At 55.7% G+C, this 14,685-nt stretch overlaps 1 protein-coding gene across 1 annotated transcript in view; it reads right to left on the reverse strand.

The window, feature by feature from the left end:
* Positions 1–13,822, reverse strand: part of Arhgef17 (Rho guanine nucleotide exchange factor 17) — a 55,086-nt gene extending 41,264 nt beyond the window's left edge. The window contains exon 1 of the mRNA XM_032893063.1: positions 10,649–13,822. Coding sequence (XP_032748954.1) covers positions 10,649–13,822 — 3,174 coding nt within the window. The remainder of the gene's footprint in view (positions 1–10,648) is intronic.
* Positions 13,823–14,685: the final 863 nt, after the last annotated feature.

Consider the following 14,685-nt stretch of genomic DNA (forward strand, 5'->3'; position numbering starts at 1 on the left):
GGTCTCTGTTGTGACAATTCACACCCTGACCTGAGCCCACAGTCAGGTACTGTGGACCTGAGGAAACTCACGCCACAGCCACAGTGGAGGAAAATCCCACCACTCATGGCTTCTGAGACCTGAGCCAGGCATCCTACTGCCTCTAGCCCCAGGGTCTGGTTGGCCATGCCTCTACAGCTCTTGTGCCAGCTTCCACTTCTTGGTCCCCAAAAGAGCAAATACAAGGCTGGCATAGGTATAGAGGGCTTCAGGGAAGCTTAGGGCAGGGCTGTGCTGATGGTGGTGGAGCCGCCACGGCCTCCGCCGCCTCCTCCTCCTCCTGCTCCTCCTGCTCCTCCTGCTCCTCCTCCTCCTTCTCCTCCTCCTCCTCCTCCTCCCTACCTCCTCCTCCTGCTCCTCCTGCTCCTCCTCCTCCTCTAGCTTTGGGGCCAGGCCCGGGACTATTTTTAGCTGGGGCTGAATTTAGCCATTCCCTCGGAAATTCCGCACCCGCCCCAGGCAACGCCCCCGCTGGCCTTGGGGAGAGGCCTGGAAGTGGCTGGTCCAGGCCAGAGCTGAGAAGAGGGCCATACAAGCAGCAAGGAGCTTGCAGGGTCTCAGGCATCTGATGGGGAAACAGGCTCATGTCAATCATCAAATCTGAGTCAGTATTCTCCCTACAGTCTCTGCCCAGCTTCCTCTCAAGGCCTCCTCAGGCCACAGTCCAGCACTGCTGCGGTAGAGAGACAAATATCGCAAGGATTCTTAGCTTTGACTTAGGTCCCACTATGGATGGTGTTACCAGGCTGCCTACTAACCACCACAGTACTTACTCCACCCCAACTCTTGAGAGCCCGAACATTCAAGAACCATAGCTGGGATTCCCACTTCACAGGTGGGAAGACTGAGGCAGGGTGACTTGGCCTGGATCACAGTCGACAGGGTAAGTCAACCTGCTCTCAGAGCATGCTCCTTGAATTGAACTTCCTGCAAAAGAGCCAACTGGAGGTGTTGCCTGGCTGTTCCCTGGGAACCCCTGTGTGTGGCAGGGTCCTTCTATCCAGCAGGGAGCCTGAAGTTGGACAAGAGCAGTAAACTGGACTCAGTCAGGGCTCAGGGCCTTCCACCCTCCAGAATACAGAGAGAAGTTCTGCCTCGGAGAAGGGTCTGGCTCCCCCTTCACCCTGCCCCACTCCACCTTTTCTGACTCAGGTACAGGAGGGCATCCCACTCCCTCTTCCCAGCTTCTCAGAGAGTTTCTGAGCCTAAATTCAACTTAACCTGGACCTCCAAATTCTCCCTCCACACAGTCTTTTGTGGCACATCCTGCAGCCCTGGGCTCAGGCTTGTCGCCACCGCCCCTTCCTCCAGCCTGAACCTCACAGACCACCACAAAGCAAAGTTGCATCTTTCCACTGCAGTTCCTCATCCCCATGGCTCCTACTGCCTAGGGGTGAGACTCAACACCAAGGCCTTCGAGCTGGCCTCAGCACGTACAGCTTCTGTCCATGTGCTGCTCACTCGAGACCTCTGCTCTCCGTTGGCCTCTGACACATACAATGGCTTTCTCTTCCTGCCCTGGCTCTGACCAATCCCCTCAAATGCCAGTGGACCCCATCACTTCCCCTCCAGAACTCTCAGTGATTTGACGCCCCCCCCCCACTCCCTGCTGGCAACCCACAAGCTGGGCTGGAACATGGCAGGAGCCACAGAATGGGCTGGAGCAGCCATAGTGAGGACTCCTGCTTTGATATCACAGGGTATCAAGACTTTCACTTTCCGTGAGAAGGCAAAGCTGCTGTCTAGAGTCTTTCCAGATGGGCGACTCTGGCACACAAGGCCCCACCCTTCTTTTCTTCCTTCTGACCTCCTGGTTTGTCAGGGCTATGGTGTCTCAACACACCCATCCAGGGTTGACAACCATGTACCAGAACCAAAACCAGCAGCCACGAAAGATCCAGTCCACAGGACTTTTACTGGGGGCGGGGGAGGGTCCTTCTCATCTTCCCTTCCCTTCCACATCTGTTCCTTAACCTCCCGTGCCCCGTCCTGGGAAAGAACTGAATGTTTGTCCAGGGGTGGGGGAACGGGGTCTCGGCAGTCCCAGGAGGCCCAGCTCTGGGGCTGGCTGGCAGCCAGGAGCATGGCCTCCTTCTCTCCTGCTCCACACTGCTGCAAAGAGCAGGGCCTGTCACCCCCTGGGAACCAATAAACAGGAAACTGACACCAACCTTGCACTTGCTTGCTTGCCTTGGTCCTCCAGGCTTACCGCTGGCCCCAGACCTGCCTGCCTCTCCCTCCCTGCCTCCAGAATCTCAAGACAAAGGACATCAATCTCAAATCAGGACATCAATCTCAAATCAACCAACAAAATCAAGTTAGGAGGACTGGGCTCTGGGGGATGGTGGTGGTCAGGACGCTTCACGTCGTAACTAAAGGCTTCTAGTTTCTGAGGGTTACAACTCAAAGGACACACCAAGTGGCCACATTGCTGAGAGCTGTCTAGCCCCAGAGTCCTAGGTTTTATGAACAGTATCCTTCTGTCTTTGTAATTCCTCAGTAACTCCATCTTGTAGAGCAGGAAACCAAGGCTCACTGCTGAAGTCCAATGTTAAATATTAACATATTAACATTGTTAAATATCACCCAGCGAGCAAGGCAGAGTTAGCCACCAGGCACTCGGACTCTGGGACCCGAAAAGGAAGTAAAGGGTCCAGCCTGGGCCTGCAGCTCTGACCCAGAGCAGGCTTTGGCTCAGCTCTTACTTTCCAAATTTTGCTCAGCCACCCCAGGCAAGCTGTAGTTGGGGCTGGCAGAAGAAAAGTGTTAGAACCAGAGAGAGGCCATACGTTTGCAGGCTGGTCCCTCTCTTTCCTCACCAACTCTATCCAAGCTACTGAGGCATTGTGGTCTCCTGTCTAAAGCTCTGCCCTCTGCTCCATGGCTGAATCACAGAATCTCAGACTCATATCCTAGTATCTTAGACACAAAGGAAGAGATAAGATTGCTTTTAAAAAATCATTACATTTATGTATTTGTGTGCGTGTGTCCGTGCATGTTACATAGCGCCTATACAGGTCAGAGGATAACTTGTAGAAGTTGGTTCTCTCCTTCTTCAGTGTGAGTTCTAGAGATCAAGCACAGCTTGTCAGACTTAGTGGCTAACACCTTTACCTGCTGAGCTACCTTGCCAGCTTGGCAGAACTAACCTTTCTTGAGCATTACTAAGTAGCAATGTTAACACTGGGGCAGACCTTGCCCCATCCAGGATGCTGTGGGAATTTCTAAGTGCTTGTTTTAATGCTGACCACATACTAACTTCAGGAGGAAACCAACATCTCTAGCACATAGCTCCCACTTTTTCATCTGTTCCCAGCTCTGATGAGGACAGGCTAGCCCAGTTGTGGCTTCTGTTCCCTCCCAAAGCTCCCACTTTCCCTGCTCTCCCTGGCTCTGAGCTCTTCAGCAAACTGCCCCTCATGGGAGATGCTTCACTTCGATGTCTACTCAACAAACTTCAGGCTAGCCACCTCTCGAGGCCAAGCCTATTCCCAAAGGACTCACTGACATCTTTGTCCCTACCCTTCCAGGCCTGGGCTCAGTCACCTCAGACACTAGGACCCTTGCCGAAAAAAAAGCTCCCTGGATGCAAACCTTCCCTGTGTGTCCCTACTGGCCACTAAGTGTTTCGTGTTGACTGCTTCATGAGTAGAAGACAAGCATGGAAAGAAGTGAAGGTTGGAAGAAATGCAGCAGGCCTGAGACATCCCCAGGACCAACTCCTATAGGGGACCTTGGTGAACATGATGTCTTACAAGGCAGGAAGGACTCTACGAGTGCCACTAAGGGTCCTGAGTTACCCGGGTGGGCCTAATATAATCACCAAGAGCCCTTAAGGAGGAAGCTGGAAGGTCTGGGTGAGAGAGGGGTGGCGACGCTATGCCGCTGGTTCTGAGACTGACTGAGCTAGAGGCCACACACTGAGGAGCACTGGCACCCACCAGTGACTAGAAAAGGCAAGGGAACTTATTTTCCTCTAAACCCAAGAAGGAAACAGCCATTCTCGCACACACATTTCAGCTCCGTGAATCCCGTATCGGACTTCCAACCTCAGGAACTATAAAATGCTGTCCGAAGCCACTGAGCTGTGATTATCTGTTACTGCAGCAACAGGAAGCCAACACACCCCACTACAGCAGCCCCGGTTTGTCTTTCCCACCTCAAGTCCCTCTGCAGCCGCCTCAGCCTCTCCATGCCCAGGGATGGTTTTAAGTCTGCTGATCTACGTGGAGAGATGGCTCAGAGGTTAAGAGCACTTGTTGCTCTTGCAGAAGACTCCAATTCGGTTCCCAGCACCCACATAGTGATTCACAACAATTCATAACTTCAGTTCCAGGGCACCCAACACTTTCTTCTGCCTTTTTAGGCATCAGGTGTGCAGACAGTGCACACACATGCATGGGGGCAAAACACTCAGACACATAAAATGAACATAAAAAAACAACAAAAAGTCCGTTTTTCCCAAGATGAGCTACAAGTAAGTACTAATGTCCTGTGCACAGAAACATCACTAGTTGGGGTGCAGGCTCCGAGAGCACCACGGCCTATCCCACATAAGAGAAAAGACCCCTTTGGTGGCTGGAGAAATCAAGAGGCCACATAAGAGGAAGCAGCTAGAGTGGGGTAGAGCCCTCAGCAGTCTATGGCCCAGCATGATAGCTCTTCCTGGTCTGCAAGAGATGCTCCTGCACAAAACAGTTGCTGTGGCCCAGCATCCCTGGGAAGTTTAATCTTGGGGCTCAAGGTCTTGAAGGAACTTGTGGCTCCAAAACTATGCATCCCTGGTCTCCTAACTCCTTGGGCAGACCTCCCCGCAGTCTGCCAGATCACCCCAGTGAACCCTATAGCTACAGATCAACCTAGTAAACCCTAGAGCTACTAGAGGGCCATCTGGGGGTTCAAACAGACTGAACGTCAAAAAGTGGGGCTCAGAACCCAGCAGCCTGGCACTGTCTGCCTTTGTCCACTCCTAGGAAGCCTCGGGGGGGGGTTGGGGATTTAGCCCAGCGGTAGGGCGCTTGCCTAGCGAGCGCAAGGCCCTGGGTTCGGTCCCCAGCTCCGGAAAAAAAAAAAAAAAAGGAAGCCTCAGAGGCCTGAGAAGTGGTGGGGTATCAAGTCCTATGGGGGAAGGCATCCTCTCTGATTAGCTTGTGCTTCCCAGAGGACCCAGGGCCCCCATTTCAGGACCTGCCAGCAAGGCGCCAGGCTTCCTGGGCACATTTCCCAATGAGTGTGCCAGGGTTACGAGTCTTTCTGGGAAACGCAGGCTCCCCCTTCCCCCGGACTACCACCAGCATCTCTGCCAACCTGACTCACTGGGAATTCTGGGGCCAATATATGACCTGGAGGCAGGACTCCTAGGGCCAGATTACTCATGAGCCATGAAGCCCTGGGCAAAACTCTGCTGGCTCTGAGCCTGCTTGTTCACCTCACCCAGCTTGAGACTAGATGGGAGGGCCAGGGCTGCTCCAGGAGACACATGTTAGAGCTGGGTAGGGGCCACAATGGCTGCAGTGCATGTCACACATCTGCTCTTCATGGCATTATCACCTGTGTCACCGGGGCCTGAGGTGCCCTCTTGGTCTTTGAGGTGAGCCCCTGCAGGGCAGCTTTATCATCATACCCTCCTCAGTGACCCTTCTCGCACTTTGCCAGCTGCTGGAGTAGAGTAGCTCTACTCTGGGGCCTCCCAGGGGTGGACAAAGGCAGAAGGACAGTGCCAGGCTGCTGAGCTCTGAGCCCCGGTTCATGACATGCGGGCCATTTAAATTCTCAGATGGCCCTCCAGTAGATGTAGGGTTCACTACACTTTTCCCCCTATGGAACAGGGTCTTACTCTATAGCCCAGTCTAGCCTGGAACTCGCTACGTAGACCAGGCTACTCTCGAACTCACAGAGATCTGCCTGCCTGTGCTTTCTGAGTGCTGGGATAAAAGGCAAGTGCCACCATTACATCTGGCCGATGGCAGCACCTTGCTCTCTTGGGTACTAGATGTCTAGACTCCTGGGGCTTCAGTTGAAACGCCCCTCCTCCACATCTCCGCCTAGCCCAGGCTAGCATCATGGCTTACTTCTGTGGCCTTCTGACTGGCTTCACTGTTTCCATGCTATCTTAGCACCACACAGTAGCTTGGGTCATTACCTTACTCAGAGCCCTCTGACCCTGCCGCGCTCTCACTTCAGGTAGATGCCAAGTCCTCCCAATGGCCGCCCATACTACTCAGTGTCCCTTCCTCGGGACCTTGCTGTTCCTTTCTTTCCACAGTATGCCTCCTCCCAAACCCCAGGCCCCAGGAAAGCTACCTTTCTTCCTCAGTTCTTTTGAGCTTCAGATGTTACCACCTCCGCTCGCAGGCCTCTATAGACCCCATGATCTAAAACTGTCCCCCAGCCTGTCATCTTCAACCTGTTTACCCTGCTTTATCCCCCCCACCCCCGAACCTTCTGTTATGTGACAGTGTCCTCCTTCGGAGATACATGTCCTTACCAGTCTGGAAGGGCCATAAAAGCAGGCCTCTGTTTTGGGAACTGCTGTTGTTCTACACGAGAATGGTGCCTGACTCAGAGACCGGGTACTCAGGGTATTATATATAGTGCACGGATGCTAAATTCAAACTTCTATTGCAACAACTTGTCCGGGAAAGACTCCTCCTGGCCTCTGCTCATGTCATGTCCTCCTCCTAGAACCCATCCTTTCTCCCAGGTTCCAAGGCCTCGATGCAAGCTGCTTCCTCACCTTACCAGCTTCCTCTACCAGCCAGCAGACTACCATCCTAAGCTCCTTCTAGATTCTCAGATGAGTGCCTCAGCTCCCAGACTGCCTGCGGAAGGCTCCATCCCACTGCAGTAGCAATCAGATGGGAGGAAGGAAAGCAGGGACAAGTCCCTACATTGGAAGAGGGGGCTGGGGACAGGATTAGCTGCAGCGTCTCAGATCCAGCTGGTTCCAGAAATGCTGGGCTGGAAAATGTCACACTCAACTCTGGTCCCTCCCCCAACTCTTCCCTGCAGGGTGGGCTCATTCCTGGAGAGCAGCCCTTCTCCTCCAATACCACAGAGTCCTAGGAATGAAGGGGGCAGGGAATAAGCCCTGAAAAGGACAACACTTTTGCCTGTCCTCCCCCACCCCACCCCCCTGCTGGGTGACAAGACTTTAATTATAGATATTTGGTACTACTCAGAATTCCAAAAGTCCTTATCACCTCATCCCCTCCCCACGGAAGCAGTTTCCATGAGGGGTGGGGGGAATCACAGCAAAGAGCCAAGGAGGGGTAGGAGGGAAACTTGCCTCCACAAGTCCCCAGCCAAGGGGGAGCCAGCCAGACAAAAGTGGTGGGAAGGGCTGCCGCCCAGCCCCACAGAAGGCAGGGCAGCTGGGCAGGCTGAGGTGGGTGCCAGGGCTGCTGGTGAGTGGGAGAGGAACAATGCCAGAGGTTCTAGGGCTTGGGTCCAGCTCTGCCTGGCCTTGTGGTGTGACCTTGGGCTCAGAATTCTCCCTTTTCGGTTCTCAGAATTCTTCCTACCCAACACCAGGCCCTGGTGAATTAAGTAACACCTGGAACACATTCAGGCTGTTACAATCAATGTGAAAGTGATGCCCCTACTGTTCCTGACTTATGCCCCTTCTCAGATGGCAGGCCAGTCTCACCTGGAGACTGGGAACAACCCCTCGATCCAGTCTCTTTAAGACACTGATAAGCCAGGATTCAGAGAGACTCCACACCCTGAATATGCCATCTTTCACAGGACAAGGAACCATTGGTGTCTGCCACAAAATGGCACGCAATGAACCACAGCCAGTGATACAGCTACTTCAGTATGTCAACATCTCACGATTCAGCTACCCACAATTCTCAGAGACAAGTGACTGCCCGTTTCTGGGCTACAGGTGGTTCAAGTGTCAAGGGGTACCAGGCAGAAGAAACGAACTATCTAAGATTACTCTGAAGCCCAATAGAGGAACGCCTTCCTGCAGAGGGTGGTCCATGAACAACACAGAGGCAACTATGGGCCTAACTGGAAGAAGCCAGAGACCTGGAATCGGAGAAACAGGAAGGCCTGTGCAGCACAGCCTTGGTGAGCCACAGGCTGAGCTGCCCGCATCTGCAGTGCACAGAGAACACTTTCTCTCTCCTCCAGTCACACAGACTCTCCCTACCCCATTCCCTTAGCCAGGCTGCAGCATGAGCCCCTCCTACAGAACTTCAAAAATCAGGCTTCCCTCAGTGCAAAGATGGGTTGACTGCCCAGGTCCAGATAGAGTCAGAGGCTAAGCAGTGCGTGGTACCCAAGTTTCCTGACTCCTTACAACGTGGGAAAGTTCTGACTTGAAAGGTACACTTGAGCATGAGGGACTGGACACTGCTCAAGATCCAGTCTGGGGTTCCCTGAGACTCCTGTCCTCTTCTTTGAGCGCTTTACATTGGCTCATGCTCTACAAGCAGAACAAGACAACTCTTGTCCCCTCTCATCCTGAAGGCCAAGCCACACCATCTCTACCCACAGTGCAGGGATCGTGACTGGAGCCCCAGGCTTGAGACAAGGAAACATTTTCTACTCAAGAAGAGCCAGCAGGAAGGGGGAAGTGGACAGCTGCTCCCCATCTTTCTGAAGCCAGAAGGAAAAGGATAGCAAAAAAGAGATCAAGGTAGCAGATGGGAGGACTTCCAGGCTTAATGTGGGGGTGAGGAATGAGTCATCCCAAATGTTTCCTGAACCTAATAAAGTCCACCAGGTGACCCTAGACCCTGTGCTTAGACAGCAGTGGGGGAGGAGGAAGCCAAATCTGGCCACCAAGAAGAAGCTGAGGCAGCAGAGCCTGTTCTGTCCTCCCTCCTGCCTGGGGGAGGGAATGGTCGCACCACCACTCACCTACAGAGCCTTCTGGGTATTAGTCCATTATCTCCGTTTTACAGAAAGGGAGAGCAATCCACTTAACAGGGATGGGGCAAGCCCTGTGCATCTCCAGTCTGACTCTTCTAATTACAGACTCACCCTTCTCTCTTCTAAGGGCTGAGAGAGAATATCCAACTGGGTCTAGAGACGTGGGAGGACCTGAAATGTCAGAGAAAGCCTCTTGTAGGGCCAGGGGAAGCTTGTATATGAGGGGACAGCTCAGCTCCACATGCATCACAGCTCCCAGGTAGGGAGGTTGCTGGAGAATGTGAAACAAGGCAAAAACCAGTCCTATGGAACTTTTTCCTTCTTGGTCTTTCCTCCAGACATCCTAGGCAGTCCCTCAGCTCCCACTGTACACCCATAGGACCCTATAACATGGAAAAGGAAGCTGGGACTCCTTCCTCCCATCTGCCAAGCACAGACCTGGCCCTGGTGCTCAGGTTTCGCTAATGGGGTCTCAGAAGGAAAGACAGGTCCAAAAGTCCCCTCTGCCAACTACCTCTCTGTCCCTCCCTACCCACTCCATAAGGAAGTGCAGAGCTGGGGCAGGAGGAATAGAAAGAAGGGGAGAGAAACAGAGACAGGGAGTTAGAGGGGCCCTTAAGAGCTCTGAAAAGCCAAGTGACCAAATTAGTCCAGGGTGTAGGGTTTCCCAGCTTCTGAAGTCAGCAACACAGTGGGAGCTGAGGCAGGCCACAGTTGACATAACCCCAGGCCATCCCTGAGCTCAGCTTCCAGGCCAGAGCTGCAAATCTAGTTGCAACTTTCCCATGCCAGGGCAGATGTTGCCTAGAGCCAGTCTCAATCCATGGCCAAAACCCAGGCATAGCTGATGCAAGATAAGAGAAGTGAGAGCTTTGTGGAGGGTAGGAATGAGCTCCCCGACCCAGGCCTGGGATTAATAGGAAGGAGGTGGGAAGGTGAACAGATGCAGGATAAGGGGCCAGGGCATCCACCCTGACTCACAGAGGCAGCCCTGTCTACAGGGACCAGAACTGCTTTCAGTCCCTCTGAGAGGCCTCTGCCACTGAGCCTCAGCAGAGGCCTGTCTGTCACCCCACTTCCCTAGCAACTTTAGCTTGAAGCTCCTCTAACGGAAGACAAGTGTGTTGGCACTGGTCCTGTAAACTACCCAACTCACAACACAGACTCTCCCAGTTCTGCATAATCTGCGCCATCTACATCCCTCAGACCCAGTTCTATAAATGAGGAGGTTAAGTCACAAGAAAGGCCAATGTCAGAAAACTAGAACAAGACTGAGGTTGGACCCGTGAAGCCCTCTGCTGCTCCCAAAAGTAAGGCTGGTCCCTAAGTCTCCCAGGTCTTGGAATCGGCTTAAAGGAAAGAGCATGCTAACTGGCCTGAAGTGTTGGGCATTGAGGCCGGAGCCTTGGCCCAACGTCATCACCCTCATCCACACTTCTAGTGCATTTCTAACAAAGAACCATGGAAATCTCAGAGACATCCCAAGGGCCCTTGCAGCCACCACCACAACACTTTGGAGCAGACAGACAGACCTTCTGACACTGGCAGCATCCTGAAGCCTCTTCAGGTCCTGAGTTAACAGGAGCCAGGTGCCATTAACTCTATTCCAGGACTGATAAGCACCTTTGGGTCTGGAAACCTGCCTAATAAGTACTCACAAAAGCTCCTGCCGGGTTGGTGCCATGGCTCTCATGTACCCTCCCCCGACTCCTTCCAAAGGACTTACCACTTGTGGCTTGCTACAGCACTTGCTCACTGGGGCAGGATCATCTGCAGTTGCCCTGCCAGCCCCAGAGGGCTTGGTCTCAGTGGAGGGTGGTGCAGAGGGAGGCAGGCAGGGTAGGTCCACAGGACCTGGAGCAGGACAGTCACCAGAGTGAAGGGTCAGCATGTACTGCTTAGTGACATCCTCAAGTGATGGTGCCTGCAACGTGGGATGGCCTCTAACAGGAAAGTCCACAGGCTCTGGTACAGCCACAGGGGGTCCCACAGACCTCCTAGGCTCAGGCACCACAATAGGTGTAAAGGTAGCAGGCACACTGGCGTGGCGAACATGTTTGGAGGAGGACCGAACTTGTGTCAGGCTACCAGTCGGGTCCTGGTTGCCCTCCTCTCTTCGAAGCTCTTGGTGACTGCTCCGAGCTGGGCGCTTCTTGGAGCCTCGGCGGGTGAGCCGAGGGGAGAGAACATTGGTTAGCTTGGGGTCAAGATGGAAGTCATGGTGGGCGGTGGAGGAAGCAGGTGGGACCGGTAGGGACCTCTCAGACTGTGCCCTGCCCCCAGCAGGACCGGGGTCTTCTGGCTCCGCCCACTGCTCTGCAAGGATAGGTTCACTGCTAGAGGGAGGCAGCACGGGCTCCACTTCTCGAATGGGCTCCCCCCCTGGGCCCTCAAATCCAGGCCCAGTCAACTCCCCACGGCGACTAGGGTCACTCAGAGATTTCTTCTTGGGGGTTTTGCCAGCAACCCTGTCTTCTGCCATACGCCCCAAGGCCCCAGGCCCCTGAACAATACTCTGAATGACTTCCTGATAGTTCTTGTTCTCTTCACTAACTACAGACCAGTCACTGTGGCCACTTGTCAGGCCCTCATCCATTGTTGGGGTCACTGGAAGCCCTGTCTTAGAGTTCAGTGAGCCTAGAAGATTACTGTCCACAGAGAACCCAGAGGGCTCCTCTGAGGAGGCAACCCGGTGACGCTGTGGAATAGGGTCACTCAGGGACCTGTATGCCTCACTCATCTCCCCATTACTTACTTCAGTCCCATTAGGACCTGAGGGGGGTACTTTTCGCCTCCTGCGGAGGGCACCTGGTGTTGGAGGGGTCTCAGGAGACACAAGGGCCCTCCCACCTGGGCTGTCTTCTGTCCCGGCTCCACGGTGGTGGTTCGTCTGTGCTGAAGTTGAGGAAAGGGGTCTCCACACTCCTGAAGGATCTAGGCTGCGAAAGGCAGCAGCACCAAGAGGTTCAGGGTCTGCTCCAATGCCCTCATCTGTCAGGCTGGACTCAGGGCCAGAGAGCTCCTCCTGAGACCGCTGCCCTTGGGTCATATCCCCTGCCCAGTCAGGACTTCTTGGGCGGACATCACTTCCATCATCCTGCTGTGCACCCATACGCTGTATCTTCTCAAAAACCTGACGGGCTTCCTGTACATACTGATCCTGGACCACGAGTGGCAATGGATCCTCCTCTGCCCCAGAACCTGCCAGTAGGAGCTCTGAGGAGCTAGGCTTCAAGGCACTGGTGCGGAGCAGACGCCGGGCCATGGGCTTCTCTGAGCAGCTGAATGACTTTGCCCTGCGCAGGGTAGCTGTCAAGTCCTTGAGGGTGGGCCGGGTGGTGGGTGATGTTGGACTTTGGGACAGCGTAGACTCAGTTTGCTCCATTGGGCTACCTGCTGATGGTGAGTCTCTGCCATCTAGGGGGCTGTTCCCAGGGCCCCCACTGGGCTTTCGGACCCTCAACTCTGAAAGGTCTGAACGCAGGAAACTGAGCAGCGTCAGGGTTTCGGAGGCGATATCTGGATTCGACAGGGACTTGCGTTGTCGGTTCTTGTCTAGCTCCAGTCCTCCATCCCTCAGCGGCCTTGCGGTGCCCACAGGCCCTTTACTGCGGGACCTAGTCTGGGGCCGTAGAAGGAGCCCATCTCCAGTTCCAAAACTTGGGGATCGATATACACCCCAGCTCACAGAACTGCGGCTTGACCACAGGTCATCATCCTTGAGGGTCTCAGTGCTGGAATAGCGACTACTACCTCGGGAGCCAGCCGGGCTGGCCAGGTACGCAGGAAAGCTCACCTTAGCCACACGGAAAGGTGCGCCCCCAGTGTCGGACATAGGCCTTAAGCTCTCCTGGGGACCTGGGACGCAGGGCTGTGTGCCAGTACCCCACTCCTCCATAGAGGTTCTTGGAGACGTCGGAGGTTCGGGGCTCCTGACACTCCCTGCTGATCCCAAGCCCCCCAAATTTAGCTCGTCACTGTCCTGGCTGCAGCCGTGAACCAACAGGGAGCTTCCAGGCCGGAGTCCTCTCCCTCTCCAGCGACGACCATCCTCACCATCTGGGTCCTCCTCACTGCCCGAAGAGTGGCCGCCAAGGTAGGCCGGACTCTGAGGCCCAAGCTGCGCCTGCAGTCCCTCCTCTTCCTCCTCGCTGGAACTAGCAGCCCGGCTGCGGCTGACAGGATAGGAGGAGGCAATGGAGGAGGAGGAGGAGGCCCGAGCCCCGGCCTGCGGTTGGGAGAAGCTATGCCAAGAATGTAAACCATCCGCCGGACGCTGCGCCCGCTCCTGTTGCTGGTGCTGCCGACGTCGCCTCCCCTCGATCCCGGACCCGGACAGAGGCCGCGCAGAACGCAGGCCAGCCAGAGGAAAGCACGTCCGAGGAGGTGGCGTCGGAGGCTGTCGGGGATCACGAGTTGGGGGCTCCCATGAAACTCTGTCGGGGCTGGTCGAACCCAGGGCCTCAGAGTCTACACTGGGTCGTCTGGAGCTCGGACCGCCGAAGAGTTTGCGCATCTCGGTGACGCTGGGCCAGGCCCCACGCTCAGAGCCTTCCGCTGCTTCTTCTGTAGTGCCGGAGGAGCAGCCCCCGTCCGGAGCACCAGTGGAGTCGTCGTCCAGACGCGCCGCGTCGAAGCGCCGGGAGAGCTGGCGCACCGATGGCGAGAGGCTGCGGAGCGGGCGCGGCTGCGCGGGGGCGGCCGGGGGCCCCGACGCCAGCTTGGACACGCGCCGGGAGGGCTGGCCCGGGACTGCCGCGGCTGGCCGGCACGAAGCTCGGCGCCGCAACCCAGGGGTGTCCGCGTCCTCCTCCCTCGGCCCCGGTCCGCCGCTCCAGTGTTCCAGCAGTTTAAACGAGACACTGCGATAAAGTGGGGGCCGAGGGGACCCGTCCGCCATGGTTGATGGCAGTCACTCCGGGGGGGCTGGCCTCGGGACGCCGCGGCCAACCCCCCCTGCACCCCCACTCCGAGGGCGCGCAGTGGCCGAGGTCCGAGAATCTGGGTCCTGCACCCGCAGCGTGCGGCGGCTGTGGTGGAGAGTATGGAGACGTGAGCAGAGGTTTATCAGTCGAAGATCAAGTTTCTGCGGCTACAGGAGGCAGGAGCTCCATCCTGAGCGGCCCCTCTCGCCCCGGTGGCGACCCCAGGTCCAACCTTAGCCTCTGCGGGAGAGGCCAGGGGCATCGCGGTCCTGCGGGCGAGGGGCCTAAGGCTCGGTTCCTGCACTCAAATTCCGCCTGCCAAGCCCGGCTGCGGGCCTGCCTCCCCTCGAGCTCCCGCTCCGGCTCCCTTTCCCTCCCCCTAAGCAGCTAGCTCTCAGCTCCCTTTTGTTGCAAATAAACTTTGAGGCAGAGGAAAGGGGGCGGGGGGCGGGGCCTGGCGCCCAAAAGAGGGGGTGGGCTCCGGGAGCGCGCGAGGCTGGGAACACTGTGGGGGGAGGGAATCGGGGAGGAGCCGAAGGAGAAACAGGATGCTAGAACTTGTGTAGACCTAAACGACCCTCTAGGGGAGTCCGTTGGGAAAGCCGCGGGCAGATCCTCCCTGGGGACTCGTTCAGACACACAGGAGCTGAGAGTGGACAGCTCTACATAACCTAGTCCCCTCAGTTCAGCCTTTCACTTGGGAACCTCTGCCGCAGGGGCTCCAACATGGCAACCCAAGACCCACAAACTCAGGTACACACCGAAACTCAGGTACACACAGAGACTCTCCTGGCCGGAAAAGAGGTGGGGCCCAGGGAGACGTAGGTGGGGCAGGCCC

This window comes from Rattus rattus, chromosome 2, assembly GCF_011064425.1.
Source record: "Rattus rattus isolate New Zealand chromosome 2, Rrattus_CSIRO_v1, whole genome shotgun sequence".
Lineage (NCBI taxonomy): Eukaryota > Metazoa > Chordata > Mammalia > Rodentia > Muridae > Rattus > Rattus rattus.